The sequence below is a fragment of the Schistocerca americana genome, chromosome 4, assembly GCF_021461395.2.
Source record: "Schistocerca americana isolate TAMUIC-IGC-003095 chromosome 4, iqSchAmer2.1, whole genome shotgun sequence".
Taxonomy (NCBI): Eukaryota; Metazoa; Arthropoda; class Insecta; order Orthoptera; family Acrididae; genus Schistocerca; species Schistocerca americana.
The window spans coordinates 821,861,882-821,873,630 of NC_060122.1; the positions used below are offsets into that span (position 1 = coordinate 821,861,882).

Genomic DNA, 11,749 nt, shown 5'->3' on the forward strand with positions numbered 1-11,749 from the left:
TCGTGTCCTACACAGACCACATGCTGTAAGGCAGTGGCCAGGGTGATCGGCTCTTCCAGCCTGGCCAGTTGCATCGTGTACTCGATGTTGGGGTATACCCTTACCGGGTCCACGGGTGGCAATCTGACCACTGGAGTGTTCTGCGTTGTGGACTTTAGGCTTGTACTGGTAACAGCACTATCTTGGATGGGTCGGTTTTCTTTGGGTTTTGTCTGGGATATTGCAGTCATAGGATGCCCTTGCCGCTTCAGGTGGATTGTCGGCTTTGTGTCCCGGCGCTGAGGGGCGGGATCTGTGTTCAGTATGGGAAAATCTGTTTGTATGCTTATGTCAACCATATAAGGCTCTGTTTGTATGGTCTTGTCTATTATTTCTGTTTTAGTGGCACCCGAAAGCGCCAGCAGGAAGTTCTTAAACCTGGTTGCCCTCATAGCGTCCCGCCTCCTCTTGCTTGGGGATTTATACTTTGGCATCCTGTTTGGTGGGCTGTGATCAGCCATAGTCGATTTTGGAAATTAGTCCAACATTCTGTATGTCGGGCAATTGCGTCCTGAGGCTCCGCATGACTTTTTCCCGCGGTTTTTACAGGGAATGCAGACCGCTGCTGCTTTGCAGTCTTTGCGGTTGTGTCCACATGTGCCACACTTCGTGCAGGCCGACTCCCTGGTACACAGCCTTAGGATGTGATCCAAGTCACCACAATTGTGGCAGCGAGGTACCACGACGTAGTCTCTGACGTTAACAGAATGAAATCCTACATATAATCTGCCCATTGCTGTGATTTTCCTCCACATTGGTGCCGTGACCTCAGCAACATGATGAACCACATCACGCCCCCGAGGCCCCGTCTTGAATCTCAGTTTGAAGCTCTTTCGAAATTCCTCCTCATTTATATCATCAAAATTTTGCTCTTTTATTGTGTTTGTCAGTTCGTCATCAGTCATTATAGTTGGCACGTCATAAAGGATTACTAAGGGATTCCTTTTCTTTGGTGGTTCACATTTGACCAGTGCATTTAGTTTCTGATTGTTTAATATTTTATCCTTGTCTTCCTCTGAGGCTACTTCCACAATTACTGAATTTTTGCTGGGTTTAATTCTCTTTATTTTAATTTTGTCTTTAGCTGGGTTGACAGTTTTTGTAAACAGCTCCTGGATTTTCTTTACACTGGTGTCTTGCCCAGGCAGTGTCCTGAGAAAGACCGCAGTGTCTGTTCTTTTAGCTGCTTTATCTATTGTTTCCTTTGTTGTGTGCGGCTTAGTTGGCGCTTGCGCAGCCACCGCCGCCCAGGTCTTGGTCGGTTGGTTTCTCAGTCTGTTGTTTTCTTTTTCTAACTCCTCCACTCTGCCTTCAAGTTTTGCGTGGGCGATGGCCCATGCGGTAAGTTCATTTTTTATAATTGTTAAAGCCGCTTGGCTTATTTTGCCGTTTTTGACGTTCTGCTCTAGGAGCAGTGAAATTCTACCGTGTCTTTGTGTCACGGATTCACCTTCTGCCTGTCCCAGCTCTTCCTGGGGAGAGGGATCAGGCGCAATAGAAGCGCGTTTGGACACACAAGAATCACTCGTTTCAGTTGCCACGATGATGAGTAACGAGTGATGAGAAATGGGAGCCCGTCTCTTGCCCCGAACCGGCTCCTCTGGCATTGGGGGGGGGGGGGGGGGGGGACATGAGGCAGCTCGCCCACCGGCCTTGCCCCAAGGCCAAGGGCACTCTTCGAACGGCAGGGTTCAGCACGCCGTTGCCAGCGCACTGGTCCCCATCGGTGGCTCCGTCATCGTCGATTTCACTCGACGCTCCTCGGCAAGTGCACCCCGCACTCCGGAGAGGCGGATGCACCTCTCGCCTTTCGCCACTTACTAGCCCGAGCTTCCACCTGTCGGCCAAGGACCCACTCCTGCTCAGGTGGTGGGTCGGTCACCCAGTCGTTCAGCGGTCTGGACCCATCTAACCTGGTCCAGGCGATGTCACCACCTCCTGGGTTTGGCAGAACACGCCCCGGTTACCCAGGGGCGCGGCGAAGCACCCTTGCCGAGTCGCGCCTCGATCCCACGCCGACGAACGAGGTCTCCGGCATGCAGGACAACTGATGGTCTGTGCTTTGCGAACAGAGAGGGACTGATGCTCGGTCCCTTGACACAGCTCCTGCTGTGCCACGCACCCTTCGCTTTCGCATCGGGTTGGGTCGCAGCTCTCCCTTTTTTCTCAAGGCAGAATGCCGAGCTTGACGTCTGGCACCACGGGAAGGCGGAAAGAGCGACTTGGGAAGGAGAGGCTATGAGAGACGCGTCACTTCCCCTGTGAGGACTGCCGCGGCACACCCGACTGGAAAGCGATACGCCCCAGTGCGAGCCTCTGTGCCTTACGACGCGCTGGCAACGGGCGGGCCCGCGCCGACACGCGCCGTCAAGCGACTGACCTCACGCCAGACAGTATAAAGTATTTGCAGAAATTCATGTTACCATGAAACTTCCTGGCAGATTAAAACTGTGTGCCGGACCGAGACTCGAACTCGGGACCTTTGCCTTTCGCGGGCAAGTGCTCTAACAACTTCATGTTACCATCATTCTACACTACTAACCGAACGATTTAATGTAGGACAGATATCCGTAAGTAAAGGGTGACAATTACACTCCTGGAAATTGAAATAAGAACACCGTGAATTCATTGTCCCAGGAAGGGGAAACTTTATTGACACATTCCTGGGGTCAGATACATCACATGATCACACTGACAGAACCACAGGCAACAGAACATGCACAATGTAGGCACTAGTACAGTGTATATCCACCTTTCGCAGCAATGCAGGCTGCTATTCTCCCATGGAGACGATCGTAGAGATGCTGGATGTAGTCCTGTGGAACGGCTAGCCATGCCATTTCCACCTGGCGCCTCAGTTGGACCAGCGTTCGTGCTGGACGCGCAGACCGCGTGAGACGACGCGTCATCCAGTCCCAAACATGCTCAATGGGGGACAGATCCGGAGATCTTGCTGGCCAGGGTAGTTGACTTACACCTTCTAGAGCACGTTGGGTGGCACGGGATACATGCGGACGTGCATTGTCCTGTTGGAACAGCAAGTTCCCTTGCCGGTCTAGGAATGGTAGAACGATGGGTTCGATGACGGTTTGGATGTACCGTGCACTGTTCAGTGTCCCCTCGGCGATCACCAGTGGTGTACGGCCAGTGTAGGAGATCGATCCCGACACCATGATGACGGGTGTTGGCCCTGTGTGCCTCGGTCGTATGCAGTCCTGATTGTGGCGCTCACCTGCACGGCGCCAAACACGCATACGACCATCATTGGCACCAAGGCAGAAGCGACTCTCATCGCTGAAGACGACACGTCTCCATTCGTCCCTCCATTCACGCCTGTCGCGACACCACTGGAGGCGGGCTGCACGATGTTGGGGCGTGAGTGGAAGACGGCCTAACGGTGTGCGGGACCGTAGCCCAGCTTCATGGAGACGGTTGCGAATGGTCCTCGCCGATACCCCAGGAGCAACAGTGTCCCTAATTTGCTGGGAAGTGGCGGTGCGGTCCCCTACGGCACTGCGTAGGATCCTACGGTCTTGGCGTGCATCCGTGCGTCGCTGCGGTCCGGTCCCAGGTCGACGGGCACGTGCACCTTCCGCCGACCACTGGCGATAACATCGATGTACTGTGCAGACCTCACGCCCCACGTGTTGAGCAATTCGGCGGTACGTCCACCCGGCCTCCCGCATGCCCACTATACGCCCTCGCTCAAAGTCCGTCAACTTTACATACGGTTCACGTCCACGCTGTCGCGGCATGCTACCAGTGTTAAAGACTGCGATGGAGCTCCGTATGCCACGGCAAACTGGCTGACACTGACGGCGGCGGTGCACAAATGCTGCGCCGCTAGTGCCATTCGACGGCCAACACCGCGGTTCCTGGTGTGTCCGCTGTGCCGTGCGTGTGATCATTGCTTGTACAGCCCTCTCGCAGTGTCCGGAGCAAGTATGGTGGGTCTGACACACCGGTGTCAATGTGTTCTTTTTTCCATTTCCAGGAGTGTATTTAACTATATGAAGAAAACATAAATTACTTACAAACTACGCTGTGTACACACTTTATTCAACATGTAACCATCACTGCAGGTATTCGGATTTAGGTTATGACATGTTCGATACGCCTGCCATCATTGGCGATGATATGGCGCAGACGAATAGCGAAATTCTGCATTACCCGCTGAAGTGTAAGAACATCGATGCTGTCGATGACCTCCTGAATGGCTGTTTTCAGCTCACCAATGGTTTTGGAGTTATTGCTGTAAACCTTGTCTTTAATATCGCAGCACAAAAAGGAGTCACATGTGTTCAGATCCGGGGAATCTGGCGGCCAATCGAGGCCTGTGCCAGTCGCCTCTGGGTACCCCAGAGCCAGAATGCGATTCCCAAACTGCTCCTCCAGGACATCAGACACTCCCCTGCTTCAATGGGTCGAGCTCCGTCTCACGTGAACCACATTGTGTCGAAATCAGGGTCACTTTGGATAATGGGTATGAAATCGTATTCCAAAACCTTCAAGTACCGTTCGGCCATCAAGGAATATCGCACTGATTAGTCCGTGACTGGACATTACACACCACACTATCACCCATTAAGGGTGAAGATACTTCTCGATCGCGAAATGTGGGTTCTCAGTCTCCCAAATGTGCGAATTTTGTTTACTGATGAACCCATCCAAATGAAAGTGGGCTTCGTCGCTAAACCAAACGATGCATGTGCATACTGATTCCCTTCGTGCCCCGCGACCAACGTGCAGTTTAAATGTTCCAACGTAAACCATTCAGAAGTTGTGACGATTTTATTCCACATAGTTCAATAACTGTCACCCTGTATGTAGTGAAATACATAGACATACAACATCCCTTCACGTTTTTATGTAAATTCTTCTTCAGAAAGACAAATTTTTACTTTAATACAGTGTTTAACCTGTTAATCTATCCTACCAAGATGTTTTCATTATATCCACACGTATTTTAAAAATGTATGTGTGTGTGTTCCAATCTATTCTTAAAGTAATTAATCGATATGAACCAAACTTGGTACACACACGACTTACAGTCTGATAAGAATGGCTGTGGACGGAAAGAACCACCTACCTATCAAAGGGATGGGGCTTGGGGGCGAAAAAGAAGTGCAGCCCACAAACCGCAAATACGCAGACACTATTTACCCATTATTTGAGAATACTGAAGTTTTTCACATGGAAAGAATGCACTGAAAGAAATGTACTCCCGAAATTTTAGCTCGTAAGACACACTGCAAGTATTTTTTAAAAATTGTTAAAGTTACTCACTTTTGTCACATGATGGACCTCTAAAACAGCGGTTTGTACAGCCCCTCCTGTGCAGCGCGCATCGGCGAATAAGCAATAACAATAGAACGTAGCTCCGCGTAGCGCAAAGTTCAAATTAAACACTTAAACCATACCAAAATAGTCTCAAAATCATTAAGTTTTTGAATAATTTTCAGTCTATATCAACAGGTAAATTGCTGCGGATGTAATCGTTAAACGAGTAGCAGAGCAAAGAAAATCAATGTAGTGCATGATATTACATTACAGACGACTTCCATCCGTCGGGACTTTAATTTGTTGGCCTTAAATATTTTATAACAACTCTTGCATCACAGTTCTTATGATAATTTTTGAGTAACATATACTTTGGTAACGATGAAACAGTTCTTACTGTAAAATATAAACTTTCTCGGCCAAAAGTGTCACAGTTAATAAAATGTTCTGGGCTGTTATACCTTAAAATCCAACGTTTCGTCCCCACCTGCGGAGGACATTTTCAAAGGATATCGTAGCTCCTTTGAATGAAAATTCACACTATGGCCCGCGAGCTAGGGTGTGAATCGTACATTCATCATACCGCTGGAACAACTTAATAGTTTGGGGCTACAACATTCATAAGTACGATGACGAGTGAAACTAGAACATTTCAGTCACAGTTAATGAAAGTCGGACTGAAGTCCCTAGAAACACTCGGCCGCAGCAGCCGGCGAAATGTGATACAGACAGTGCGCGAATGTAATACGAGAATTGTTGCTAATCGCGATAGGTCGTCCACTGTAGTTAGGACCGCACCAACCAGCAGTCATGTTCAGCAGAGCCGATACTGAAGCACGAGCACAGCGGGCTGTGGGGAAGATGGCGAGTGTGTGTTGGCTGTCTTCCGTGTAGGGCAAATTGTTACAAATAATATATTTTGTTTTTTTGTGGTCATACATTTTGGTAATAAATGTTCTGCACATCAGCACTACCGCAGCAGCAGCAGAAGCAGCCGCCACAAGAAACAGCTCTGCAGAACCGAGAGGCGCAGGCTGCAGCTTCGGAGGACAAAGAGAGGGCGGAGGAAGAGGAGGACGAGAGGGAGGACGAGGAGGCGCAGCTGCGCGCCGCGGCGGAGGCGGCCCGCCGGCGCCGGATCGCCATGGCGTCGCGCCAGGCGTCGCTGGAGGAGGAGGCGGCGATGCGGCAGGCCGTGTCCAGCCACTACGGCGAGCTCATCAGCGACCTGGCGTCGCGGCGCTCGCTGCGCCCGCGCGCCTACGCCGCGCTGCTCGACGCCGACCAGCTCAAGGCGGCCGCCGACGACGCGGAGCGCCGCCAGGCGTCTCCCGTCCCGGAAGAGGACTCCGCCGAGGCCGGGGAGGATCGCGCGGAGGAGGAGGCGCCGCCCGAGCACGAGCTGAAGGGCATCCTGAAGAGCGCCAAGGTCGCAGAGCCCGCCACTCCAGCCGTGGCCAGAGCGCCGCCGCGGCGGATGTCCTCCGAGGAGAGCGGCCCGGCCGAGGAGGAGGAGGAGGAGGAGGTGCAGCAGAGGTTCCGCGAGGACACGCCGGTGGTGCGCGAGCGGCTGGGCGGCGCGAGCCCGCTGCGCTCGCTGGGCCGGTCGCCGCTGCTGCTGCACCAGCTGGGCCGCAGCCGCTCCTCCGAGGACAGCTACAGCTACGACGACGACGAGGACGCGGGCCCGGCGACGGTGCCGGCGCGCTACCACCTGCTGGAGGAGGAGGAGGGCGGCCGCGAGCCGGCGCCCATGCACCGCGACGACGGCGCGCCGCTGCGCATCCCGGCGCGCGCGCTGGCGCGCTCCTCGTCGCGCGAGGAGTCGGAAGACGCCGACCCGGAGCGGGTGTACCGCGAGCGGCTGGAGCAGCTGCGGCGCGAGCAGCGCGAGTGGGAGGCGCGCCGCCGCCGCGAGGAGCAGCTGTGGGAGCTGCGCCGCCGCCAGCTGCAGCTGCTGCAGCCGCAGGCGCCGCCGCCGCCCGAGGTGGTGCGCCGGCGCGTGCGCTCGTGGTTCGAGTTCCTGAGCGACGCGGCGCTGCTGGGCGTCGCCTGCTGGCTCTACCTGTTCGTGGACGAGCTGCTGGTGGTGCCGCTGCTGGTGTTCCTCGTCTACGGCCAGCTCAGCGCCGCCGTCCGCCGCCGGCTGCCGCGCCTGCCGCGGCTCCCCTTCCGCCGGCGGCAGCCCGCACCGCCTCAGGACCAGTAGCTCTCCTACAGACCGACACCTCTGTCCGACGTGTTCCGGGATCGAGAGTTCTGAATCCGCCCTATTTATTCGTCAAGATGGTTCAAGTTTAATTACATAGTTGTCGAACTTTTTTGGGCCGCTTGTTGACCTGTCACCTGTCGGCTATCACCACTGGATCTCCCTCCGAGGTTTGCCTAGCGATTCGTCGGACGTTTCACCGGGCATTCTCAAAGAATCGACCTCCACTGCTACTTTTGTATGTCCATCCTTTTAGCAGGAGGTCACTGGGACGACGGCCGTTTACTGTCGTGACAAAAAATAAAAACACCTACAGCCATCCTTACGATTTCAATTTATACTGGAACAAATAAGCCCTCGGTCACAAATATTAAGTCAAAATTGACCTGGTTTCGACGCTACTATGAGCGTCGTCTTCAGAATTAGACTAACTGTTCTAAAACGTACTAGGTATATAGTACACTAATAAAATTAAAGTTTTTACTGACTGGAAAAGATGCAGTACTTACAAGTCACATATTAAGAAAGATCTGAGCTGGAAAGGCGACGTCATGAACAGTTGTGAGATGGCGAGCCGCTAAGGGCTGCTCGTACTGTGAACAAGGTTGCAACGAGACTCTTTTATTAATGTACTATATACCTAATATGTTTTAGTACAGTTAGTCTAATTCTGAAGACGACGCTCGTAGTAGCGTCGAAACCAGGTCAATTTTGACTTAATATTTGTGATCGAGGGCTTATTTGTTCCAATATAATTCTGACACGGTCACTGAACCTTAGCAGCTATGTTCAAAGTTTTAGATTTCAATTTATTTTGTCGCTACCAGTTTCAACACTTTATTGCGTCATTCTCAGGCTGTCTTTGATGCGGTACAGGTTGATATGATCCCCGTGCATAACGCATCAGTTGCCAGCATTACTCGATACGAAGATAATGTGTTGATGGTTGGAGTGCTGACACATTATCTGCGTATCCAGTAATGGTGGCAACTGATGGGCTATGCATGGGGATCATATCAACCTGTACCGCATCAAAGACAGCCTGAAGATGAGGCAATGAAGTGTTGAAACTGGTAGCGACAAAATAAACTGATATCGTAAGGACGGCTGTAGGTGTTTTTTATTTTTTTGTCCATTGCTACTGGCGATGACGGGCTCGACTCCAGTCCACCACCAACAATGGAGGTTGCATCTTTCAGACTTCCATCATCTTAGCTGCCGTAACGTCAGGAAAATCATTAATCAAACTTCGGACGAAGATCCAGAGAGGAAAGCAAATAGGCAGAATAAAAGTTTAGTTATTTTGCTTGGTGAAATATAACTGGGATATGAATAATCTATGTAGAAATGGAAACAGCGACTTCTACAGACTACAAGCACAGCTTATAGTCCATTCAAACCGTTTCCCATCGCTGCACCGAACATCAGCAGCACATCAGCCACAGAAGTCTAGCGAAATCTGCTGTCGGAAAACACAGTCTTACGGATAAGCTCAAAATTTTGTGTCAGCAGACACACGTTCTCCACACACTCCAACCGACTGTCACTTCATAATCAGAAAGGGTGTGCCTCAGCTACATTAATGAAGGCGCAGGATTCACATTGAGCACTGTCTGGAAGTGGGCACCAGACAATGAATGTCTGTGTGATAATTTTTCTTCTTTTAACTCTACACCCAAGGAGTAGAGCGGTCTCTTTGACATGTGCCTGATACGTATTCACAGTTCTTTTCAGCAAACATCCCAGAAGGATGCAAATGTAGCAGCCGGAATCCCCACTGGGGACAATTGGGAGGGCACTTCAACTTCTCGCATTCGCCTAGTAACCAAGTGAAACCTTCAGAAAACCTTGACCAGAACCAGGGAATTAAAACTCTTTTAACTTACTCAAAATGAAAATTTAGCTACTGTTTATTGTCACATATGTATTTTTAGTGTGCCGGCCGAAGTGGCCGTGCGGTTAAAGGCGCTGCAGTCTGGAACCGCAAGACCGCTACGGTCGCAGGTTCGAATCCTGCCTCGGGCATGGATGTTTGTGATGTCCTTAGGTTAGTTAGGTTTAACTAGTTCTAAGTTCTAGGGGACTAATGACCTCAGCAGTTGAGTCCCATAGTGCTCAGAGCCATTTATTTTTAGTGTGCATGTGTGCCACTGCATATTGTTGTATATTTGTTTTTGGTGCGTGTATGTGACACTGTACGTGTGAGACTGTGTAGCATGCTGTCCCATATCATTCGTCGTCATGGAGAGAAAGACGCTATTGAGTGACATTTCATCGTTGGCGTCAATAGAATCTATGACCATAGTGGACACTACTAATTCTGTTAGTTTTTCGGCAGCCATTGATTTTACCAATAAAGACAGAAGTGGTTATTGTCAAACGCTCAGATTTTCATAGTTAATTAATGCAGCAAGCACATCGAGAACAGTATATGCACGTTATGAATTACGTAGATTATTTATATCCAATTTATATTTCATAAAATAAAAGTGTTTAACTGGGGTTCATCGTCTTAAATAACCCTGTGACAATTCCAGCCTTTTGTAAAACTTTTCCTCGAATGGCGAGGGTCATAAGCAGTTACTAAGTCCCCGTTATACAGCGCACGAACTTCCTTTTTTTTTAACATTTGTCATCTAATTATGGCCCATGACCTAGAAACAAAAATGGACCATAGAATGGTTTACTTGATGTACAACTAACTAACTACTTCAGTGAATATTTGATTACAGTTTTAAACCATAATACATTACGAATTATTGTATGGCCACTTAGCATGAACAGGTAAATCTTGTCACAGAGAAAGCAGGCCTACTGACTTCTTTTTTATTTAACTGGAAACAACCTCACCAACAACAAAACCATTCGTCAAGAAACAAACATTCTTGTAATAAGCACTCTAAAGTATGATATTACACCGCAACAACTTTAAACCAGCGTGCCGTACCTGTTTACGGTGGGGACGATCACTCACTTGTCCGTGAATCGTGCAACACGGATTTGGTAACTGCTTAGGTCCATCAGCTGCAGCGCCTTTGTAAGCTGTCTGTCGAAACACTGAGCAAAAAATAAAATCGTCGAGAGACTGGACACTCAAAAAATGTACCTCTACTTTCAGACATCCGCTGTGTCTTGCAGCTCCAAATTTCTAAATAATAATAATAGTAATAATAATAATAATAATAATAATAGAAACAGATCTCTGTAATGTCAGTTATTCTCGAATTTTCCTGCGTTACTTGGATTTGTACTTCTGAAATATTTTCTTGCATGTCTGAAACACTTTCTCATTTATGCATGTGGTACGCAAAATTCTAAAACCGAGAAAAAATTTTCTTGAATTTCTTTTTCGTGATAATGTGTATTTAGTACTCTTTGTATTCTGAATACGTAGACTCTAATGAGCTGCAAACACCCATTGACCATAAAGTTATGTATAGATTTCATATGTACAGTTATATCAAGAAATCACTGGTTATTTCATCCTCCCCTAAATATCAGTGTTTTTCTAACGGAATTATTAAATATTCACTCTGTCAGAAACAAAGCCTAGAGCGAGAGAGGCATCGTATCGAATTCTGTAAGTTCTGTTTTTTTTTCTTTTTTCTCTGCCATGTTTATCACATTATATTTGTAAAAGTGATCCATTTACATTTTAAAGCAAATTACAGTTACTCCATAAATTATGAACACCGGAGGGCACTGTGCAACTGAACTGAGACAGGGTCATTCAGTTCAGATTTAATCGAAAACTGTATTGCTATCGGCAGTTTTTCGAGATGTTCTGACTCTTCCAGATACATAGGGAAACAATATTACAGTTCTCAGAGCCTTCCCGGTACGTGGCTACTGGTGTTGGCGTTCACAGTGAATTTTAATTCTGGGTGGCGAAATACGAATTCCTCCGCGTATGTAGAGCTGCCAGAACGTCATGAGGGATGCAGTTCTCTGTTATTCACAGCTGTCGAATGACCCGAGTAGCTGTCGTCTGTATATTTTAAGCCAACCTTGTAGTATACCTACACCTCCTCATCTAGCCATTGTACTTCAGGATCTCCCTAATTGGTTTCCGTCGTTAACTGATGTCATACTGACAGCCCTGGACGGGCCCGTGTAGCACAGTACACCCACCCACGTGTGTCATCATTTGTGTGTTTTGTATAACGTAACTGATAACGTGGTTACTTCCGTTTTTGGAATTGGTGATAGCTCTAAAAACAG

General features: G+C 49.1%; 1 protein-coding gene across 1 annotated transcript in view; it reads left to right on the plus strand.

Moving 5' to 3' along the window:
- LOC124613014 overlaps positions 1-7,886 on the plus strand; it is a 252,827-nt gene extending 244,941 nt beyond the window's left edge. The window contains exon 12 of the mRNA XM_047141567.1: positions 6,288-7,886. Coding sequence (XP_046997523.1) covers positions 6,288-7,528 — 1,241 coding nt within the window. The 3' untranslated portion in view covers positions 7,529-7,886. The remainder of the gene's footprint in view (positions 1-6,287) is intronic.
- The last annotated feature ends 3,863 nt before the right edge of the window (positions 7,887-11,749 follow it).